The sequence below is a fragment of the Trichomycterus rosablanca genome, chromosome 9, assembly GCF_030014385.1.
Source record: "Trichomycterus rosablanca isolate fTriRos1 chromosome 9, fTriRos1.hap1, whole genome shotgun sequence".
Classification (NCBI taxonomy): domain Eukaryota; kingdom Metazoa; phylum Chordata; class Actinopteri; order Siluriformes; family Trichomycteridae; genus Trichomycterus; species Trichomycterus rosablanca.
The window spans coordinates 35626753-35645694 of NC_085996.1; the positions used below are offsets into that span (position 1 = coordinate 35626753).

The 18942-nt window shown below is 38.7% G+C and overlaps 1 protein-coding gene across 2 annotated transcripts in view; it reads left to right on the top strand.

Moving 5' to 3' along the window:
* ryr3 (ryanodine receptor 3) overlaps positions 1 to 18942 on the top strand; it is a 157393-nt gene that overhangs the window by 18591 nt on the left and 119860 nt on the right. For both annotated transcript variants that reach the window (XM_063002326.1, XM_063002327.1), the window contains exons 2-3: positions 7097 to 7216; positions 10831 to 10935. In XM_063002326.1, coding sequence (XP_062858396.1) covers positions 7097 to 7216; positions 10831 to 10935 — 225 coding nt within the window. The remainder of the gene's footprint in view (positions 1 to 7096; positions 7217 to 10830; positions 10936 to 18942) is intronic.

Genomic DNA, 18942 nt, shown 5'->3' on the forward strand with positions numbered 1-18942 from the left:
TATCTCAAAAAGTTAAAAGAATAGAATTTATTTTAAGTCTGGGGCTCCTTGATTATCTATTTTGCATTTTACCCCCTTTTTCTCCCAATTTTAGGGTAGCCAATGTGCTGCTGGGGACCCTGACGGTGTCCAAGGAGGGGGTGTCTTGACTGATCCCTTCTTATTCACCACACTTTGGTAATTTGCGCATGAGGTCGGCTTCGCACAGAGAGCCACGCCCTGACTTCTGCACTCCTCTACTTCTGTGCAGGTCCTTACACAGCCCCACCCCTTTTTTAATCTGGTCATTTCCCACCCAGCAGACTGGAGGCCAATTTTGTCTGCTGCAGGCATTAGCCAATTATGCCTGCTAGAGGGCGGGCGTTCAGCTGACCGGTAGCAGAGCCGAGATTCGAATCTGGGAGCTCAGAATCTCGGTGCTGGTGTGCTAGCGGATTATCTCACTGTGCCACCTAAGCACCCCAAGACAACTATTTTACGAGTAATCTTCAAAAAGTATCCACACTTTTATATTTTGGTTGGAAGCGGTGAGGGTGGGAGGAGTAGTAATTGGTCATGTCTGAGAGACTGAGAGAGATTATAGTCCGGATGTAGCATCATCTGATTTCCACCTTTTTGGAAGATTTTCATGTGATTATGATGTGAAATCAGCAGCGTTGCATCAGTGGCTACACGCTCAGCCAAAAAAATTTTTTGCTGATGGCATTAAAAAGTTGGTACTGTGCTGGGAAAATGCATCAGAAGGTGAACATTTAGAAAAGTGATGTCATTTGTTTTTGAAATTTTGAAGTAAAAAAAGTGCTGAATTTTTTTTAAGAACTTGTACTTATGAGCTTATATTTTATATAAATGTATTCTTTGCACAGTTGCACTTTTTGCCCCTTACTCTTTAATATCTCTGCTGCTATATACACCAGTGGTCCCCAACCACCAAGCCGCGGACCGGTACCGGTCTGTGGGTCATTTATTACCAGGCCGCACAGAAAGAATAAATAATTAAAGATCACTACAAGAGCAATTACATTTTTAAAACTCTTCGGGTGTTATTATCCCCAATCACCACTAGGTGGGAGCAGTGTCTCGTTGCAGTGAAAAAAGCTTAGGATTCACACTGATTTTCAATTCTATAATTATTCTATATTGAATCCTCCCGCCCCCGCCGGTCCATGAAATCATATCTTATATGAAACCGGTCCGTGGTGCAAAAAAGGTAGGGGACTGCTGCCCTACACTGCTAATTGTGTATCAAAATATGTTTATATCTCACTTATCATTTACTCAGTATCATGTACTGGCCAACACTACCCCTCACTTTCCTTAGATTAAAATTTGTCTAAAGAAATTGTATTTATTGTAGGTCCTCGTATTTATCTATGTTTTTTTTATTTGCACTTTGTTTGTTGTATTGTTTGCACTTGTGTTCTGTGTTGCTGGTCCTGGAGGAACTTTGTTTCGTTGCAGTAAGTACTTGTATACAGCTAAAATTACAATGAAACCTCTCTTAAACTCCTGAACTTGAGCTACTGGAATGTAAGAAAATTGTTGCCAAATATTTCCAAACATTTTTATTTAATTCTCTGACCATGTAACAGTAAACTGGTATAATTTGCACACAGAATCATGTAATAAATGCATTTTTACAATAATAAACATCCAAAATGGTTTCATGGCTATAATTATACCTCTTGTACTTTTTTTCCTCAGTAAATTGAGTTTTGGAGGCATGAACTCTCACGCCGGCAGTGTTTAATGTATGGACATTGCTCTGACAGTGCAGAGCCATGGCAACCATTAACTCTGATTAATGTGCTCAATGAGCTCGCATTAGAGAGCACGGCCAGGCAGCAAACGCCAATGACACACAAATCAATAAATCTTACCTGACAGTGATTAGAACCTAAAAGCCAGAGTAACAGAGGCATTATGTGCTCCCATCCCACAGATGCTTCTGTCCTGAAATAACTGGAGGGAATTTTCATTCAGATGTTGCATATTTCAGCAGCGCTGTGACTGTGATTTTACTTTTGGCTCTACATAATTTATTTGCCGAGGTCTGCGAGAATCTGCACTTGCTGACTTATGCTGATACGTGAATTGTCCCTCATTTGTGTCCACTTCATGTGTGGCCTTATGTGTCTTGTGCTTGCTTTTAATTGTGTATGCATATGCAATGTGGTGCCTTTCTTTGGTACATTGTTTATGCCCATCTTCAAAAACCCAGTGCTATCCAAGCAGTAAAATAAAAATAAAATAATGTGAATTTGTATGACATCACTATGCTTAGCAAAATGCTGTAGTACACATAACATAAGAGGTTAAAGCTGGTGCTATTGGAAGCAAATACCATAACCAGTGGGTAAAATACAGCAATAGGAAAGCAAGTATGACTAAAAATAAAAAGCTTTTTGGAAAACACTTGAACCCTCCAGTTTGTTTGTTTGTTTGTTTGTTTATTAGGATTTTAACGTCATGTTTTACACTTTGGTTACATTCACGACAGAAACGGTAGTTACTCGATACACAAGGTTCATCGGTTCACAAGTTTTTTTATTTTATTTTTATTTATTTTTTTTTTTTTTTACCCCTTTTTCTCCCCTTTTAGGGCATCCAATTGTTCAATTAGCATCGTGCTTCCTCTCTGTCTATGCCGAACCCTGCCCTGACGGAGGTGATTGAAGCTAACCCGTATCCCCTCCGAAACACGAGCAGCAGCCAGATGCCTCTTTGCCACCCACACATTGATGAGTTTTGGCGCCACCTAGCGTTGCATGCGGAGAGACACACCCTAAGGGCACCCTATCCCATCTCTGTGTAAGCGCCTCCAATCAGCCGGCAGAGAACGCAATCGCATTCTGACAGAGAGAGACCCACATCCGGTTCTTTGTCCCACCCCCCACATGAGCAACCGGCCAATCGTTGCTCATATAGCCACTCAGCTTCGAACCGGTAAAGCAAGGCTGGATTCGATACCACGCTTCTCAGAATCCAGCCCTGGTTGCAGCGCGTTTCTTTTTACCGCTGCGCCACCTGAGCGGCTGGTTCACAAGTTTTAACGCCAAACACAGTCATGGACAGTTTTGTATCTCCAATTCACCTCACTTGCATGTCTTTGGACTGTGGGAGGAAACCTACGCAGACACAAGGAGAACATGCTAACTCCACTCAGAAAGGACCCAGACAGCCCCACCTGGGGATCGAACCCAGGACCTCCTTGCTGTGAGGCGACAGTGCTACCCACTGAGCCACCGTGCCGCTGAAACCCTCCAGTGCGGCTTTTTATTATAATTGCCATCTACATGACGTTGAGGGTTTGATGGAGGGAAGGTCAGACAGGGTCTCTTACAGCTACTGCTGCTGGATTATGTGATCCCTGGGACTAATGGGGTGCCTGCATGAGTTGGTTCTTGGGGTGGGGGTACTCAGAGTGGCTCAGTGGTTAGCACTATTGCCTTACAGCGATAAGATCTTGGGTTCGATTCCCAGGTTGGGCGGTCCGGGTCCTTTCTGTGTGGAGTTTGCTTGTTTTCACCTTGCCTGCGTGGGTGAATTAGAGATACAAAAAAACCCCTGTAACCTCCTGTTCTGTCAGGAATGTAACCAAAGTGTAGAACATGATGTTAGTATCTTAATAAATAAGTAAATAAATACGTCTGCGATACAGCTCTATGTGGGAACCCAACACTGACAGGTAATAAAAAGCGGCCACAGATTGGACACGTCAGAAGAACACGTGTGGAGACCCGCTTCCCCTTATCAGATGGGGGGATTGTGCAAGCGGCAGTGGATTCAGCATCGGGAACTGAAAAAAAAATTGCAATGTACCTGTTAGATGTCACATGCTGTCATAATTGGTCATAACAGTTGTTGCTGCAGTTATAATGGTGTTTGGTTACCAGTTCTGGGAATAATAACACCTCTCCTAATAATATGTAATGTCACAACTTTTCAGTATGTGACATATGTGATGACGTCGCAAATTATAATAGCCAATGCAATTACCAATACATCTGACATAAAACTGTTATATAACTTGCATCTAATGTTATGACTGTGACAGCATATGACATTTTACATAAAAGCTATACGACGTGGGTGGTGGTATATCAGTGGTTAAGACACTGGACTAGTAATTAGAAGGTTTGACATCTCTCCAAATTTAGCTTCTTGGTAGAAGATATTTAGTCCTCTTTTAATATCTCCTGATACCAAGTTTCATTTATAATTCCTTTAATGACATTTAATGCAACGCTTGGATGGCTCAGAGGTCTATTATGCTAGATCACGTGCTATCGGTCAACCCGACGTGTACATAGACATGAACGGCATGATGAGGGGGGGGGAGAGAGTGATTAAAGCCCTACAAGCCCTACAATAGATTCGTACCTTGTTCAGGGTATTCTTGCTCCCAATGTTTCCCTGTAGAACCCGGATGGTTGCAACCCTGACCAGGATACAGCAGTTAATAAAAATGAAATGAAGTTCATTGTAAAAAGTTCTGATGTGTTTAAATGTTCCTGCTGAATTCTTTTAGCTGATGAGGAGCAGAAGCTGAGATGATTGTGTTGCAGTTTATTACTATTCATTATTATTTTCAGTTTGACGACTCTGTGTGAGAAACTGCTGGCTACCTGCCTTATCATTAGTCTAAAAGCCTGGTGTGAAATTGTGCATCGTTCACCTGTTCGGGAATTAAATTATGTGTGGTTCTATAAACTTTTCACCTGTGCCTTATAGAACCACTTGTACTAACAAGGATTGGTTTATCCCAAGGTTTCTTCCTGTAATTTTAAGGGAGTTTTCCTTGGTTTGCTCAGCAGGAGTTTTTAATCTGTCGGTCCTGGATTCTATAAAGTTGCTTGAAGACAATGTCTATTGTATGACAATGACTTGATTGTTGTGTTTGCTATGGCTTTGTTTTTGGTTGAATCATATTTATAGGTACAAAGTCAAAAGATGTGTCCAAATTTTAAGTGATTATATACAGAGGAACTAAATTAAATAACAAAAAAACAGTATTGTTTCATCAGGTATCCTTTAATTCATGTCCATTCTTATATAATCATTGGTGTGGGCCTACACCAAAGTGTAGAACATGATGTTAGTATCTTAATAAATAAATAAATATGTCTACGATACAGCTCTATGTGGGAACCCAACACTGACAGGTAATAAAAAGCAGCCGCAGATTGGACACGTCAGAAGGGACGTGTGGTGATCCGATTCCCCTTTATCAGACGGGGGGTTGTGCAAGTGGCAGTGGATTCAGAAACGGGAATTGAAAATGACTAGATTTAAATATAAAAAGAGAAAAAATCCAGGAAAAACATTACTATCTACCTGTTAGGTATCACATGTTGTAATAAATGGTCATAACAGTTGATGCTGCAGTTATAACCAGTTCCAGAAAGGATATCACTACTTATAAAATGTAATGTCACAACATTTCAGTATGTGTCATTTCATGACGTCACAAATTATAATAGCTGCCAAAGCAATTACCAATACATATAACGTAAAACTGTTATATAACTTGCACATGGTCCACCTTGTTATAATTTATTTTAAAGGACCATCAGGGTACCCAGGTGGTGCAGCAGGATAGTCCGCTAGCACACCAGCGCAGAGATTCTGAACTCCTCGGTTTGAAACTCGGCGTTGGCACCGGTTGGCTGGGCGCGATCTAGCGGGCATAATTGGCAGTGCCTGCAGCAGACTCTAATTGGCTAACGTGTCTGCTAGGGCGGGATGACCGGACTATGTGGGTGGGGTCTTTAAACGCTGTGCAAGGACCCTGATTAGCAGATAGAGGCATCTGTGCAAAATGCATGGGCGAAAAGAAGGGGTCCACTAAGACTGCGCACGTGTCGGAGGAGGCGTGAGCAGCAATATACACACCTCGACTGCAATCAGGGATCCCCCAGCAGCGGAAGACACACTGACTACACTAAACCGGGAGAAAATGCATAAATAAATAGAAAAAAAGACAATGTATTTGAACACTATGCAAAATAGTACAACTAAACATTTATTTACATATTGTATTTGTAACTTTATATTTGTCTTATAAATTGGCTTAATTTTAGTACTAAAACATTATTGACCCTCCTCAACAGAATGTAAATGCTTTGACATCATTTTATGTTATCATTAACCAAACCAACTTTAGTTATTAGCAGTGTTTTATATTTAAATATACAACTTAAATATATAACTTGCAAAACAGTTGTGAACATGGACTAACCAAAATATGATGAATGAATAAATGTTATCAAAACTGACTAATTATTTATTTATTAGGATTTTAACGTCATGTTTTACACACCTCGGTTACATTCATGACAGAAATGGTAGTTACTGGTTACACAAGATTCATCAGTTCACAAATTTAATGTCAAACACAGTCATGGACAGTTTTGTATCTCCAATTCACCTCACTAGCATGTCTTTGGACTGTGGGAGGAAACCGGAGCCCCCGGAGGAAACCCACACAGTCACAGGGAGAACATGCAAACCCCAAACAGAAAGGACCCAGACAGCTCCACATGGGAATCGAACCCAGGACCTTCTTGCTGTGAGGTGACAGTGCTACCCACTGAGCCCCCGTGCCACCCCAAAACTGACTAAAACACACATTTTGTGACGCAGACTTTGTCTCTTTATCTCTACTAGACTAGAATGGAAGGTGGCATTTTTCACAGTAAAGGTGGCATATTTTTTCTTTAGTATGGGCGGGAAAACAAATAACCCAGAATATAGTTGCAAAATGCACTGAATCAGCAAAATCTTAGCTTCACTTGTTCAAGTTTACTTATTTTGCCCATGTGGCTTATATATAGCCATATTTAGATCTAAATAAATGGCGTCTAAATAACTGGTTCTGCAGCAGCTTATACATTATGTACAGGAAACACTGCGAGAGGAAAACTCAAGTTTTCTTCAGATGTTTGTGTTTCCCCTCAGATCTAAAGAAGCCTAATGAACTGAACTGGTGTAATAAATGTGCAGTGCTGAGGTCTAATACCCCTAAATGACTTTTTCCTTAAGTTTTGCTTTATAATGTGTTTTAACGAAGACTTTCTGTGTTCCTCCCTGGCAGGATGATGAAGTGGTGCTCCAGTGTGTGGCTACAATTCAGAAGGAGAATCGTAAATTCTGCCTCTCTGCAGAGGGACTTGGAAACAGGCTTTGTTATCTGGAGCCCACCTCAGAAGCTAAGGTATGACTGACTCCAGCCTTGTTCATCTGAACGTATAATAATCAGAGCTTCATATCACCTCGTACTTAAGTTCTTCTTTAAATAGAGTCATTTGAATGATAATACATACATACATAATTGGGGTGTGGGGTGAGCTGGAGCCTATCCCAGCTTTTTAATGGGCACAGTAACACCCTGGACGGGGCGCCAGTCCATCGCAGGGTAGACACACACACACACACACACACACAGACCCATTCACCTATAGGGCAATTCAGTGTCTCCAATTAACCTGACTGCATGTTTTTGGACTGTGGGAGGAAACCGGAGCTACTGGAGGAAACCCACAAAGACATGGGGAGAACATGCAAACTCCACAAAGGAAGGACCTGTACCGCCCCGCCTGGGGATCAAACCCAGGACCTTTTTGCTGCCCACCGAGCCACCGTGTCACTCGAGTTTCCTTACTGTTCCTCCAAAATAAAGAAATGGTCTGGATGCTTTATTAAAGAAGCAAAACAAGCTGAATAAGTTGTTAGCTAACTGAGGTGAAAAAAGGAAACAGTGGCTCTAGTAAAACTAATATAAGGTTCAGAGGAGACATCTACAAGAGGTCTGTTACAAGAATCCTCAGGTGGTTGTAAGACAAAAAAGTTTTAAGAACTAGTGGCTTACACCACAAAATAATAAATCATGGACGGTGCTCAGGTGGCACAGCGGGATATTACGCTAGCACACCAGCGCCGAGATTCTGAACTCCTTCGGTATGACACTCGGCGTTGCCACCGGTAGGCTGGGCACCATCTAGCGGGCATAACTGGCAGTGCCTGCATGGGGAGGAGGACTGGATTATGTGTGTGGGGTCTTCAAACGCAGGGGTCTTCAAACGCCTGTGCAGAGTGCATGGGTGGAAAAGGGTTCCGTTAAGGGCTGCGCACGGGTCGGAGGAGGTGTGAGCAGCAATATATCCTCCTCAACTGCAAGAAATCGGGGATCCCCCAGCAGCGGAAGACAAATTGACTACACTAATTTGGGAGAAAATAGGAGAAAATGCATTATATATATATATATAATCAGGATGTATAAAGCCTAGTAATAGAAGTCGAGACACTATTTTTTACAAAGGTGAGTTACTGTTCACATACATGTTATGTGTATTAACATAGAAGAATGTCTGGGTGGGGTCTGTCACCTAAAGCTGGAGGGCAGCTGGATGATGCAACAACAATTACCCAAAAAACCCAAATAAATTAGACTGTTTAGAATGACCAAGTCAGAGTCCAGACCTCAATCTAACTAAGATACAGTGTAAATGACTTAAATAAAGCTGTCCATGCAAAAAATCTTACAAACGTCTGTAATTACATTTTACTGTTTTGCAGTTCTGATCAGCAGGTACAGGGAAATGTTCCAGCTGCTAAAGGAGGTTTTACTTGCGATTTAATACAAGGGTTCATACATAATTGCATTCCAGCCTGAATTATAAATGATGTATCAGTTTGTTTAATGAAGGTGTGACAGAGATGAAGATTAGACCACATTTAATAAATCATGTATGTAGAAATGTATAGAACTGTGGCATTGTACCTCCAGTAGTGTAAGGTAAAACATTTACTGTTTCAGCCAAAAATATATCAGTAATAAGAAGAAATAAATGTGGTTGGAGAACCATGGCAACAGCAACATCTGAACTCTCTGCACTTTGTTTGTGTATAGGAGTATGAGAACAAAAGACAGGAGATCATTTGCATTGCTATATATAAAAACACTATATTTAGTGTTTTATGGGGAAAAGATCATATACTGCCATTTAATCTTAAAGAAATCCACTTTTATACATCATAACACCTGCTTTGTATATTTAATTCAGAGATTTGGTGGGTGAGCAGCAGAATTAACCATAGAGAGCATATATATACTGTATATATATATATATATATATATATATATATTTATATATATATATATATATTTATATATATAAGGGAGTAATATTTCTGCACACGACACTTTCATAATGGTCTGTTATATTGCATATTATATATCTTTATTCTATTTATACATTTAACATAGTATTGTACAGTAATACTTACTTACTGGACTTTGACACACACATACATACATGATGGACTGACACACAACTTAAATACATACAACACACACACACAACTTAAATACATACAACACACACACACAACTTAAATGCATACAACTACTGTATTGTACTTTTGTGACTGTATTACTTATTTGCACAATATTGCAATTTGCACAAGTTCTTTTGCATTTTTGCACTTACTCTCTTTTCTCTTCTGCTATATAAACCCTACACTGCTAACTGCATATCAGAATATGCTTTTCTACCTGACGTACCATCTACTCAGTACCATGTACTGACCAACACTGGTCTCTAGTCTTGTCTCCCTTAATTACTTTTTAGATTAAAAATGTATTTTGTATATTGTACTGTTGTCTGTCTGCACTGTGTACTGTATTGTCTTGCACTTTGTGTTCTATGTTGCACCCTGGTCCTGGAGGAACGTTGTTTCATTTCAGTATGTACTTGTATATAGCTGAAATGACAAAAAAGCCTCTCTTGACTCTTGACTTGACTCTTATTTACCTTAATACTTTATCTACCTTAATACTTTGATGTGTCTTGATCTGCTGTAATACCCGACTTTCCCTTTGAGATTAATAATGTGACCTGTCTATCTTAAGTCTGTAATGTGGTCGCCTTAAATCATCACAGTCATGTGATGATGTAACACATCAAGAATAACACACAACCTCGAGTGTTCTGTCTCTTTTATCCAACAGATTTTCAAAGTAACTGTAAGAATAAAGCAAACAAATAACAGCATTGCTTCAAATATTACTGTTAAATTGTTTAATCAAAACGTGAATTACTTTTGAAGTATTTCCACTATTGGCTGATGCTATGATGGTTTACTGTTACTGAGCAATCAGTGATCAGCTAAATAATTCTGTAGCTTTTAAAAAAAGGTTTTGTGAAATTTTGTGGTTGGAACCACGGTGCTGTTAAAATACCCCCTTCCCACATGATTGTCTCCATTTTTTGCATTTAAGGGTTTTAGATTTTTGTATTAAATGTAATATAAGTCAAGAAGAACATGACGAAGCACAATATTCAAATAATCACTTTATTTCTTTAAGAAAAAGTTTTTGCAATACCTACAGTCATGGCAAAAAGAAAGTGCCCCCTAAATTTAATAACTGGTTGTGCCACTTTTAGCAGCGACAGCTGCAACCGAACAGTTTGACTAACTGGAGATCAGTCTTTCACATAGCAGTGGAAGAATTTTGGCTCACTTGTCTTTGAAGAATCGGTTTAATTTAGCCACATTAAAAGACGTTGAAGCAGGAACTGCCTGTTTAAGGTCCTATCACAGCATCTCAATAGGATTCAAGTCAGGTCTTGGCTAGGCCTTTCTGAAACATTATTATTTTTTGAGCCATTATTATTTGTAAAGGTGAACCTGCTTTTGGTGAAAAGAAAATCTGTTGAACTGTTGAATGTAATTTAAATGTAATTTTTCTTATCTTTAATACTTATGCTTGCACCTTCAGACATTTGTATAAATGTTAAGTCTCTGCTTTGACCTCTCTTTGTGCAGTATGTACCTCCTGACCTGTGCATCTGTAACTTTGTGCTGGAGCAGTCACTTTCAGTCCGAGCCCTGCAGGAGATGCTGGCTAACACAGGGGAAAATGGAGAAGGCGTAAGTACCTATATATCACCTTAGTGGTTTTAATGGTTATTTTAAATTAAGCAGCCTTTAGGACTTTACTGGGATAGCATTTATAATACTAATAAATACAGAAGACAAAAATATTTATTGTTTTACCTTATTAACTTAATTGCATTGTGTAAATATGTAAATAAATCCTAATTTGTTTCCTCCACCACAAGTAGGAAAAGTTGTCACAATGTTACAAGTGCAGGTAAAGTCTCTACTACGCATAGCGAAAGCCATTTATCAGCAACATCCAGAGATGCTTCCAATTCTGGGCTCAGTGGAAATACACCGATCAGCCATAACATTAAAACCACCTCCTTGTTTCTACACTCACTGTCCATTTTATCAGCTCCACTTACCATATAGAAGCACTTTGTAGTTCTACAATTACTGCCTGTAATCCATCTGTTTCTCTGCATGCTTTGTTAGCCCACTTTCATGCTGTTCTTCAATGGTCAGGACCCCCACAGGACCACTACAGAGCAGGTATTATTTAGGTGGTGGATTATTTTCAGCACTGCAGTGACACTGACATGGTGGTGGTGTGTTAGTGTGTGTTGTGCTGGTATGAGTGGATCAGACACAGCAATGCTGATGGAGTTTTTAAACACCTCACTGTTACTGCTGGATTGAGAATAGTCCACCAACCAAAAATATAAAGCCAACAGCAACACTGTGGGCAGCGTCCTGTGACCACTGATGAAGGTGTAGAAGATGACCAACTCAAACATCAGCAATAGATGAGCGATCGTGTCTGACTTTACATCTACAAGGTGGACCAACTAGGTAGGAGCGTCTAATAGAGTGGACAGTGAGTTGACACGGTATTTAAAAACTCCAGCAACGCTGCTGTGTCTGATCCACTCATACCAGCACAACACACACTAACACACCACCACCATGTCAGTGTCACTGCAGTGCTGAGAATCATCCACCACCTAAATAATACCTGCTCTGTGGTGGTCCTTTTGGGGTGCTGACCATTAAAGAACAGGGTGAAAGCAGGTTAAAAAGTATGTAGAGAAACTGATGGACTACAGTCAGTAATTGTAGAACTACAAAGTGCTTCTATATGGTAAGTGGAGCTGATCAAATGCACAATGAGTGTAGAAACAAGGAGGTGGTTTTTATGTTATGGCTGATCGGTGTATGTGCTGTGGACTGACACGTCTATATTTCAAGTTTTTGGTCAAACAAGAAAAGGACCGTCCGATATGCACAGTTTAAAAGCCAGTGTCTAATATTGTATGGGCGTGTGTTTGTGCCATCGGCATGGGTAACCTGTACATCTGTGCAGGTATTTTTAACCGCTGAAGGGTAATTATGCACTTTGGAGCAACATATGCTGCTATCAGACCTGTCTCCTATTGAAAACGTGAGAAGCATCGTGAAGAGCACTGTACAATGGAGACCCCGGACTGTTGAGCAGCTGAAGTGATAAATCATGCAAGAATGAGGAAAAATTTCACTTTTATAAGCGCAGCAGTTGGTGTCCTTGGTATGCTGCTGTGTAATTTAAAATAAGCTTATATATGTCATATAAATTACTGGCAAGCTAATGGTAGGCAGAGGAAGATTCTTAATTAAAAGCTTTTTACAACATTCACCAAAATATTTTTCAGCTCTAGTGCTACTGGCTAGTTTGTGGTGAGTAGTAAGTAAGTATTCTCTATGATAAAGTCATTTTGTAGCGCTGACCACCAGTAAGTCTTTACAAACACTTTCCATCACTGCTAATACTCATGATGTCCTTCTGGAGAACCTTTAAAAACCTTTATTTCTAAATTGATATATGCACAGTAAAAAAAAACCTTTACATGTTAAAATTTACAACCCCAAATCAGAAAAAGTTGGTACAGTATGGGACAGTACTTTGACTTTTATTTGATGTCAGACAGGATAAACCTGAGATATTTCATGTTTTATCTGCTCAGCTTCATTTCATTTATTAATAAACATCCATTCCTGCATTTCAGCCCTGCAACACATTCCAAAAAAAGTTGGGATGGGGGCAATTAAGTTCTAGTAATGAGGTGAAAAAACTAAATAATGATGTGATTCCAAACAGGTGACGTCAACAAGGTGATTGTAATCATGGTTTGGTACAAAAGCAGCGTCCAGGAAAGGCTGAATCTTTGATGAGCAAATATGATCAGATGATCTCCAGTTTATCATCAAATGTGTGAGAAAATGATTGAAATGTTTAAAAACAAAGAACCTCAAAGAAAGATTGGAAGGGATTTGCATGTTTCTCTCTCTACAGAGCATAATATCATTAAACCATTCAAGGAATCGGGAGGAATTTCAGTGTGTAAAGGCCAAGGGTGCAAGCTTAAGCTGAACGCCCGTGATCTTCCATCCCTCAGACGGCACTGCATCAAGAACCGCCACTCAACAATAGCTGATATAACCACATGGGTGAGGGATTACTTTGGCAAACCTTTGTGAAGCACTACAATACAGAGTTACTGCACAAATGCTACTTAAAACTTTACTGTGCAAAAAAGAAGCCTTATGTTAACCATGTCCAGAAGCGGTGTCGACTTCTCTGGGCTCAGAGGCATCTAGGAAGTCCAAAAGCCAGGGTCTGTCAGGGTATGGGGCGGTGTCAGTGCCCTTGGCAAAGGTCATTTACACTTTTGTGATGCAGCATTAATGCAGAAAAGTACATTGAGATCTTAGAGCAACATGTGCTGCCTTCAGGACGTCGTCTTTTCCAGGGACGTCCAGCATTTTTCAACAAGACAATGAAAAACCACCTGCTGCACACATTACAAAGGCATGGCTGCAGAAGAAGAGGGTACGGGTACTGGACTGGCCTGCCTGCAGCCCTGACCTCTCCCTAATAGAGAATTTTGAAAGGAAAAATGTGACAACGACGACCCCGTACTGTTGCACATCTTAAGACGTGTTTGCAGGAAGAATGAGACAAAACAAAAGCTGAAACACTAAATCACTTGGTCTCCTCGGTGCCAAAACGTCTTTTACGTGTGGTGAAAAGGAACGGCAACATTACAGAGTGGTAAATGCTTTACTGTCCCAACTTTTTTTGGAATGTGTTGCAGATCTGAAATGCAGGAATGAAGGTTTATTAATAAATGAAATGAAGTTGAGCAGATGAAACATGAAATATCTCAGGTTCATCCTGTCTGCAATCAAATAAAAGTCAAAGTAAATGTAAGAAACTCTGTGTTCTTTTATTATTAGCTTTTTCCATGCCATCCCAACTATTTCTCATTTGGGGTTGTATATAATACAGTATCTGCTATAAAGATAAAGATATTACAGTGTCACCAGCTGTTTTATAGTTTTCATCTGACACCATATATTCCCATTTGTTCATCAACACGTTCAGTCACTAACATTGCAAGTAAGGTACAAACTGTCATAACCAGCACACTGCTGCTTATAATCTTATTGTACCTCACTTAGGTCTTCTATGTTTAAATCAAATCCTAGTAACTACCAGAATGGCTTGATAAGCAATCATACTGACCTAATTTGTACTTTGCAGAAATGTTCCTAAAATCAGTTTTTGTTAAATACATAAAATACAGTTTCACCAGTTTTAAGCATAAAGTCCATCAAGTCCAAATTATCCCACATCTTACCAATATTAACATACAGTGAGGGTCAGCAGTCTGAGGCCACTAATTAAAGTGATTTTGGTTCAAATTTAATACTATGTTTTTTTGTACTATACATAGACACAATTTAGAGTCTTGCACTACTTAAAAACTAGAACCACATTTGTATAACTGACCATGTCAAGTCTTTAATACAAAAGATCAGATTATCTGGAGTTTTGTTTTCATTAAAGCACATGCTCAGAAGATTTTAGATCTTGTTCATGTATTATGAATATGGCTGTGCCAAATACTAATAATTCTATGGGGGATCTTCAAAAAGTTTCCACACACTTATATTTTGCTTTGAAACGGTGAGGGAGGGAGGAGTAGTAATTGTTTGTGTCTGAGAGACTGAGAGATGCTTATAGTCTGGATTTAGCTCCATGTGATTTTCACCTTTTTGGAAGCTCAAAGAAGCTTTAAGGGGAAGAAGATTTTCATGTGATGACGATGTGAAAGAAGCGGTGCATCAGTGGCAACAAGCTCAACCAAAAAAATTTTTTGCTGAGTGCATTAAACAGTTGGTACGATACTGGGAAAATGCATCGGAAGGTGATTATGTTGAAAAGTGATCTATCTATCTATCTTTAAAAAAGTGCGAAAACTTTTTGAAGAACCCTCGTACAGTTCATGTAGGGTTGTAACCTTTCACTCAAATTTCAGTGATGAAAAACATTAAACTAAATTTGAGAAAAATGCGAAATAGAAGCATTTTACTAGTGGTTTTAGACATTTGGTTCCCACTGTATATTTATGGTGTTTTTAGGGAATTTTACTTAGCTACTTTATTCATAAGCGGTTTTAAGTGCCAGTGATCTGTTTATTTTTTTAGAATGTAGCTAGTCCTAACATATGTTAATGCTGGTATTATACAGTAGACACTGCTGTGGACTTTGTTTGTGACTGTTGATCTGATGTTATCTTTGATCATCAAATTGATAAAGGATTATTACTTTATTAACTCTACATTTGTATTTTTGTTCATCATGGCTAGAATCCTGATCATGAACGATGGGTATGTTGCGTCTTAGTTCATTCCCCATTTGGACAGTATGCACGAGTGCAAAAAGCTTATTAAAAAATCTAACTTTTTATGTGGTCTAAAAATCGTTCAATTTATCAAAGCAGTGAATATCTAAAAGGGTTTTTAATACCCAATCTTAATGATACTAACCAAACTAATAACTGTAATGTACCTCATTTACACACTCCACACTCTCCCTTCATGCTAGCAAAACAATCATGACACTGGGAAACAGAACAATTGACCAGTGCAATGGTCTGTGGTGAAAGAACAGCAGTGATAAATCTATGCCAGTTTGTACTTTGTGCATTTTTTATGTGGCAAAACTGTCCTGAAGTGAGAGTGTCGAGTTCCCTCTTTGTCTACCTTAATATTAACACCTTAACATACTATTGAATACTCAAAAAATATTAGATCTAATCATTCTAAATGTGACGCAATTATTTGATGCATAATTGTTACATATTACACTATTCAGTGGTAATATTTCTGAACATCAAACTGAAACTTTTCTTCTAGGATAAACTTAATAACACTTAATATATTAATACATTGTTATAGCTGAAAAACATACTGATACTAATGGAATTATTTAACCTCATAAAGAAAATAAGGGTTGATAACTATACTTTACTGCAGAGCTAGATTTTTGCTTAAATGATGTATTTATTAGTTAAATGATACAGATGAACAGATTAACCGAGAAAATAAATGGTGGTATTATAGAGTAACAGGATATTTTGTTAGTACTGTAACAATTATTCAGCACTACATAATATTGCTTATTCTAGAACCTACTGCAAGTCTGTATGATCTAAAGTTGGGTTACAGCGTGATTAAACCATTGGGATTTAATAACGATCTTAATTTGCTTCAGCTGTGATGTGTTAGATAAACACAACCCAGAGATTCAAGTGCTAAAGGTGTAGCTCAACCATAATGAAAACTAAAAAGCTCCTTAGAAAAGCTGAGAGAGAAGATCATTTCATTGCACCAAAAGGACAACAGGCGATGTCAAAGACCTTAAACATTCTTAGAAACACCATGTGACTTTAGTCAAACTAAACTATTTAGTTTCCACACTCATCTCTTTAAGTTTAGAAGAATTCAGTCAACCAGTAACACTGATGAACTGAAGAGGAAACATCAATAATAATAAAAAAAAAAACTATTTTAAACAAAAGCCAACAAAACAACTGATTGATGCATGTTGGAGTTAAATTTGTTAAATATGTGCCACTTTAATTTAACTTTTCTTATCTAATAAGTTAGCCACACTTAGTCTTTTCCCCCTTGAAGATTTATTTTGTTAATAGTTCCTAGAAAGTAACAAGCACAGTAAAATTGAAATATTAGTGATAAATGACTAAACCACACAGCTTTAAACACCTTCAAAATGTGTTCCACATTTCCACATAATACAATGGAATGTTACTAAATACAGTTTGGACCGTGTATTCAGCATTTAGCCTCTAATACTCAATACTAAAGTTAATTATAGTAGTTTGCCCCATCCTGAAGGTACTCATATTAACACGGACAGTAGATTATAAACCAGTCAAATTTCATGGATACCAAAGAAGAGGAAATGTTCTGGAATGTTCATTCCAGAGTGAATATGTTTTATTCCATTTTTCATTAAATAACATGCATTCTTGCTGTCATGAATTGGGGTACATTTTGGAAATTGTTTCAGTGTTGTCATGATGGTATGTCATGATGCAAAAACAGTGCTTAGTTAAAGCTTCACTAAAACATACACAGATCAGCCATAACATTAAAACCCCCTCCTTGTTTCTACACTCACAGTCCATTTTATCAGCTCCACTTATCATATAGAAGCACTTTGTAGTTCTACATTTACTGACTGTAGTCCATGTGTTTCTCTGCATGCTTTGTTAGCCCCCTTTTATGCTGTTCCTAAATGGTCTGGACCACCATAGAGCAGGTATTATTTAGGTGGTGGATCATTCTCAGCACTGCAGTGACACTGACATGGTGGTGGTGTGTTAGTGTGTGTTGTGCTGGTATGAGTGGATCAGACACAGCAGCATTGCTGGAGTTTTTAAATACCGTGTCCACTCACTGTCCACTCTATTAGACACTCCTACCTAGTTGGTCCATCTTGTGGATGTAAAGTCAGAGACAATCGCTCATCTATTGCTGCTGTTTGAGTCGGTCATCTTCTAGACCTTCATCAGTGGTCACAGGACGCTGCCCGCGGGGCGCTGTTGGCTGGATATTTTTGGTTGGTGGACTATTCTCAGTCCAGCAGTGACAGTGAGGTGTTTAAAAACTCCATCAGTGCTGCTGTGTCTGATCCACTCATACCAGCACAACACACACTAACACACCACCACCATGTCAGTGTCACTGCAGAGCTGAGAATGATCCACCACCTAAATAATACCTGCTCTGTGGTGGTCCTGGCAGAGTCCTGACCATTAAAGAACAGCATGAAAGTGGGCTAACAAAGCATGCAGAGAAACAGATGGACTACAGTCAGTAATTGTAGAACTACAAAGGGCTTCTATGTGGTAAGTGGAGCTGATAAAATGGACAGTGAGTGTAGAAACAAGGAGGTGGTTTTAATGTTATGGTTGATTGGTGTATTTTTTTTGTTTGTTTTTGTTTGTGTTTGTTTTCTAGAATTTCGTATCTAGATTATATTTATCTGAAACTATAAAAATACTGTAGGGTATTTAATAATGCGATATGAAAGAGACTGGCAGCCAAAAGTCACCTAGCCACATGTGATGTGTCAGCATTGCTTTACAATAACAGCTGGGAGCTCTGGTACACTTTCCTCCTTTATTTATTTCTTGGTTTGTAGTCCACTTATGTTAGAAACACTACGGATTAACAGGTTTTAAATTCCTGTTAGCACTGGATATTGCTTAATTAGGTTTTTTATCCCTGTTGTTACCATTAATAATAAAGAAAATAATGTTATTTTTCCTGATGCTTGCAGAGGTTGACAAAACGGGTAAGTTGAATTTTATATGCTGAATTTTATATTTAAACATGAATCCTCATATGGTTGTGAACTGTTTGTAATAAAAGTGTTAACCATTTATTTATTTACATTTCCTCATCTACGGTACAACGAAATTTCTTCCTGTTTAAACAAGTAAACAGGAAATTTTCCCTAACACATGTAATTGAGTGACCCAGCATGTGCTCGGTTCAGTGCTTTCCAGAATTAAAGGTTTATAAGTTTTGAGTAACAACAGATTCAACCTTTTCCTTCTTGTAAATATTCTTTGTTTTTAAAATGAGTAACGTTGCTCTTTTTCCTCAGTATTCCCACTGCTGCTTGTTAACTTCGCTCTCTCT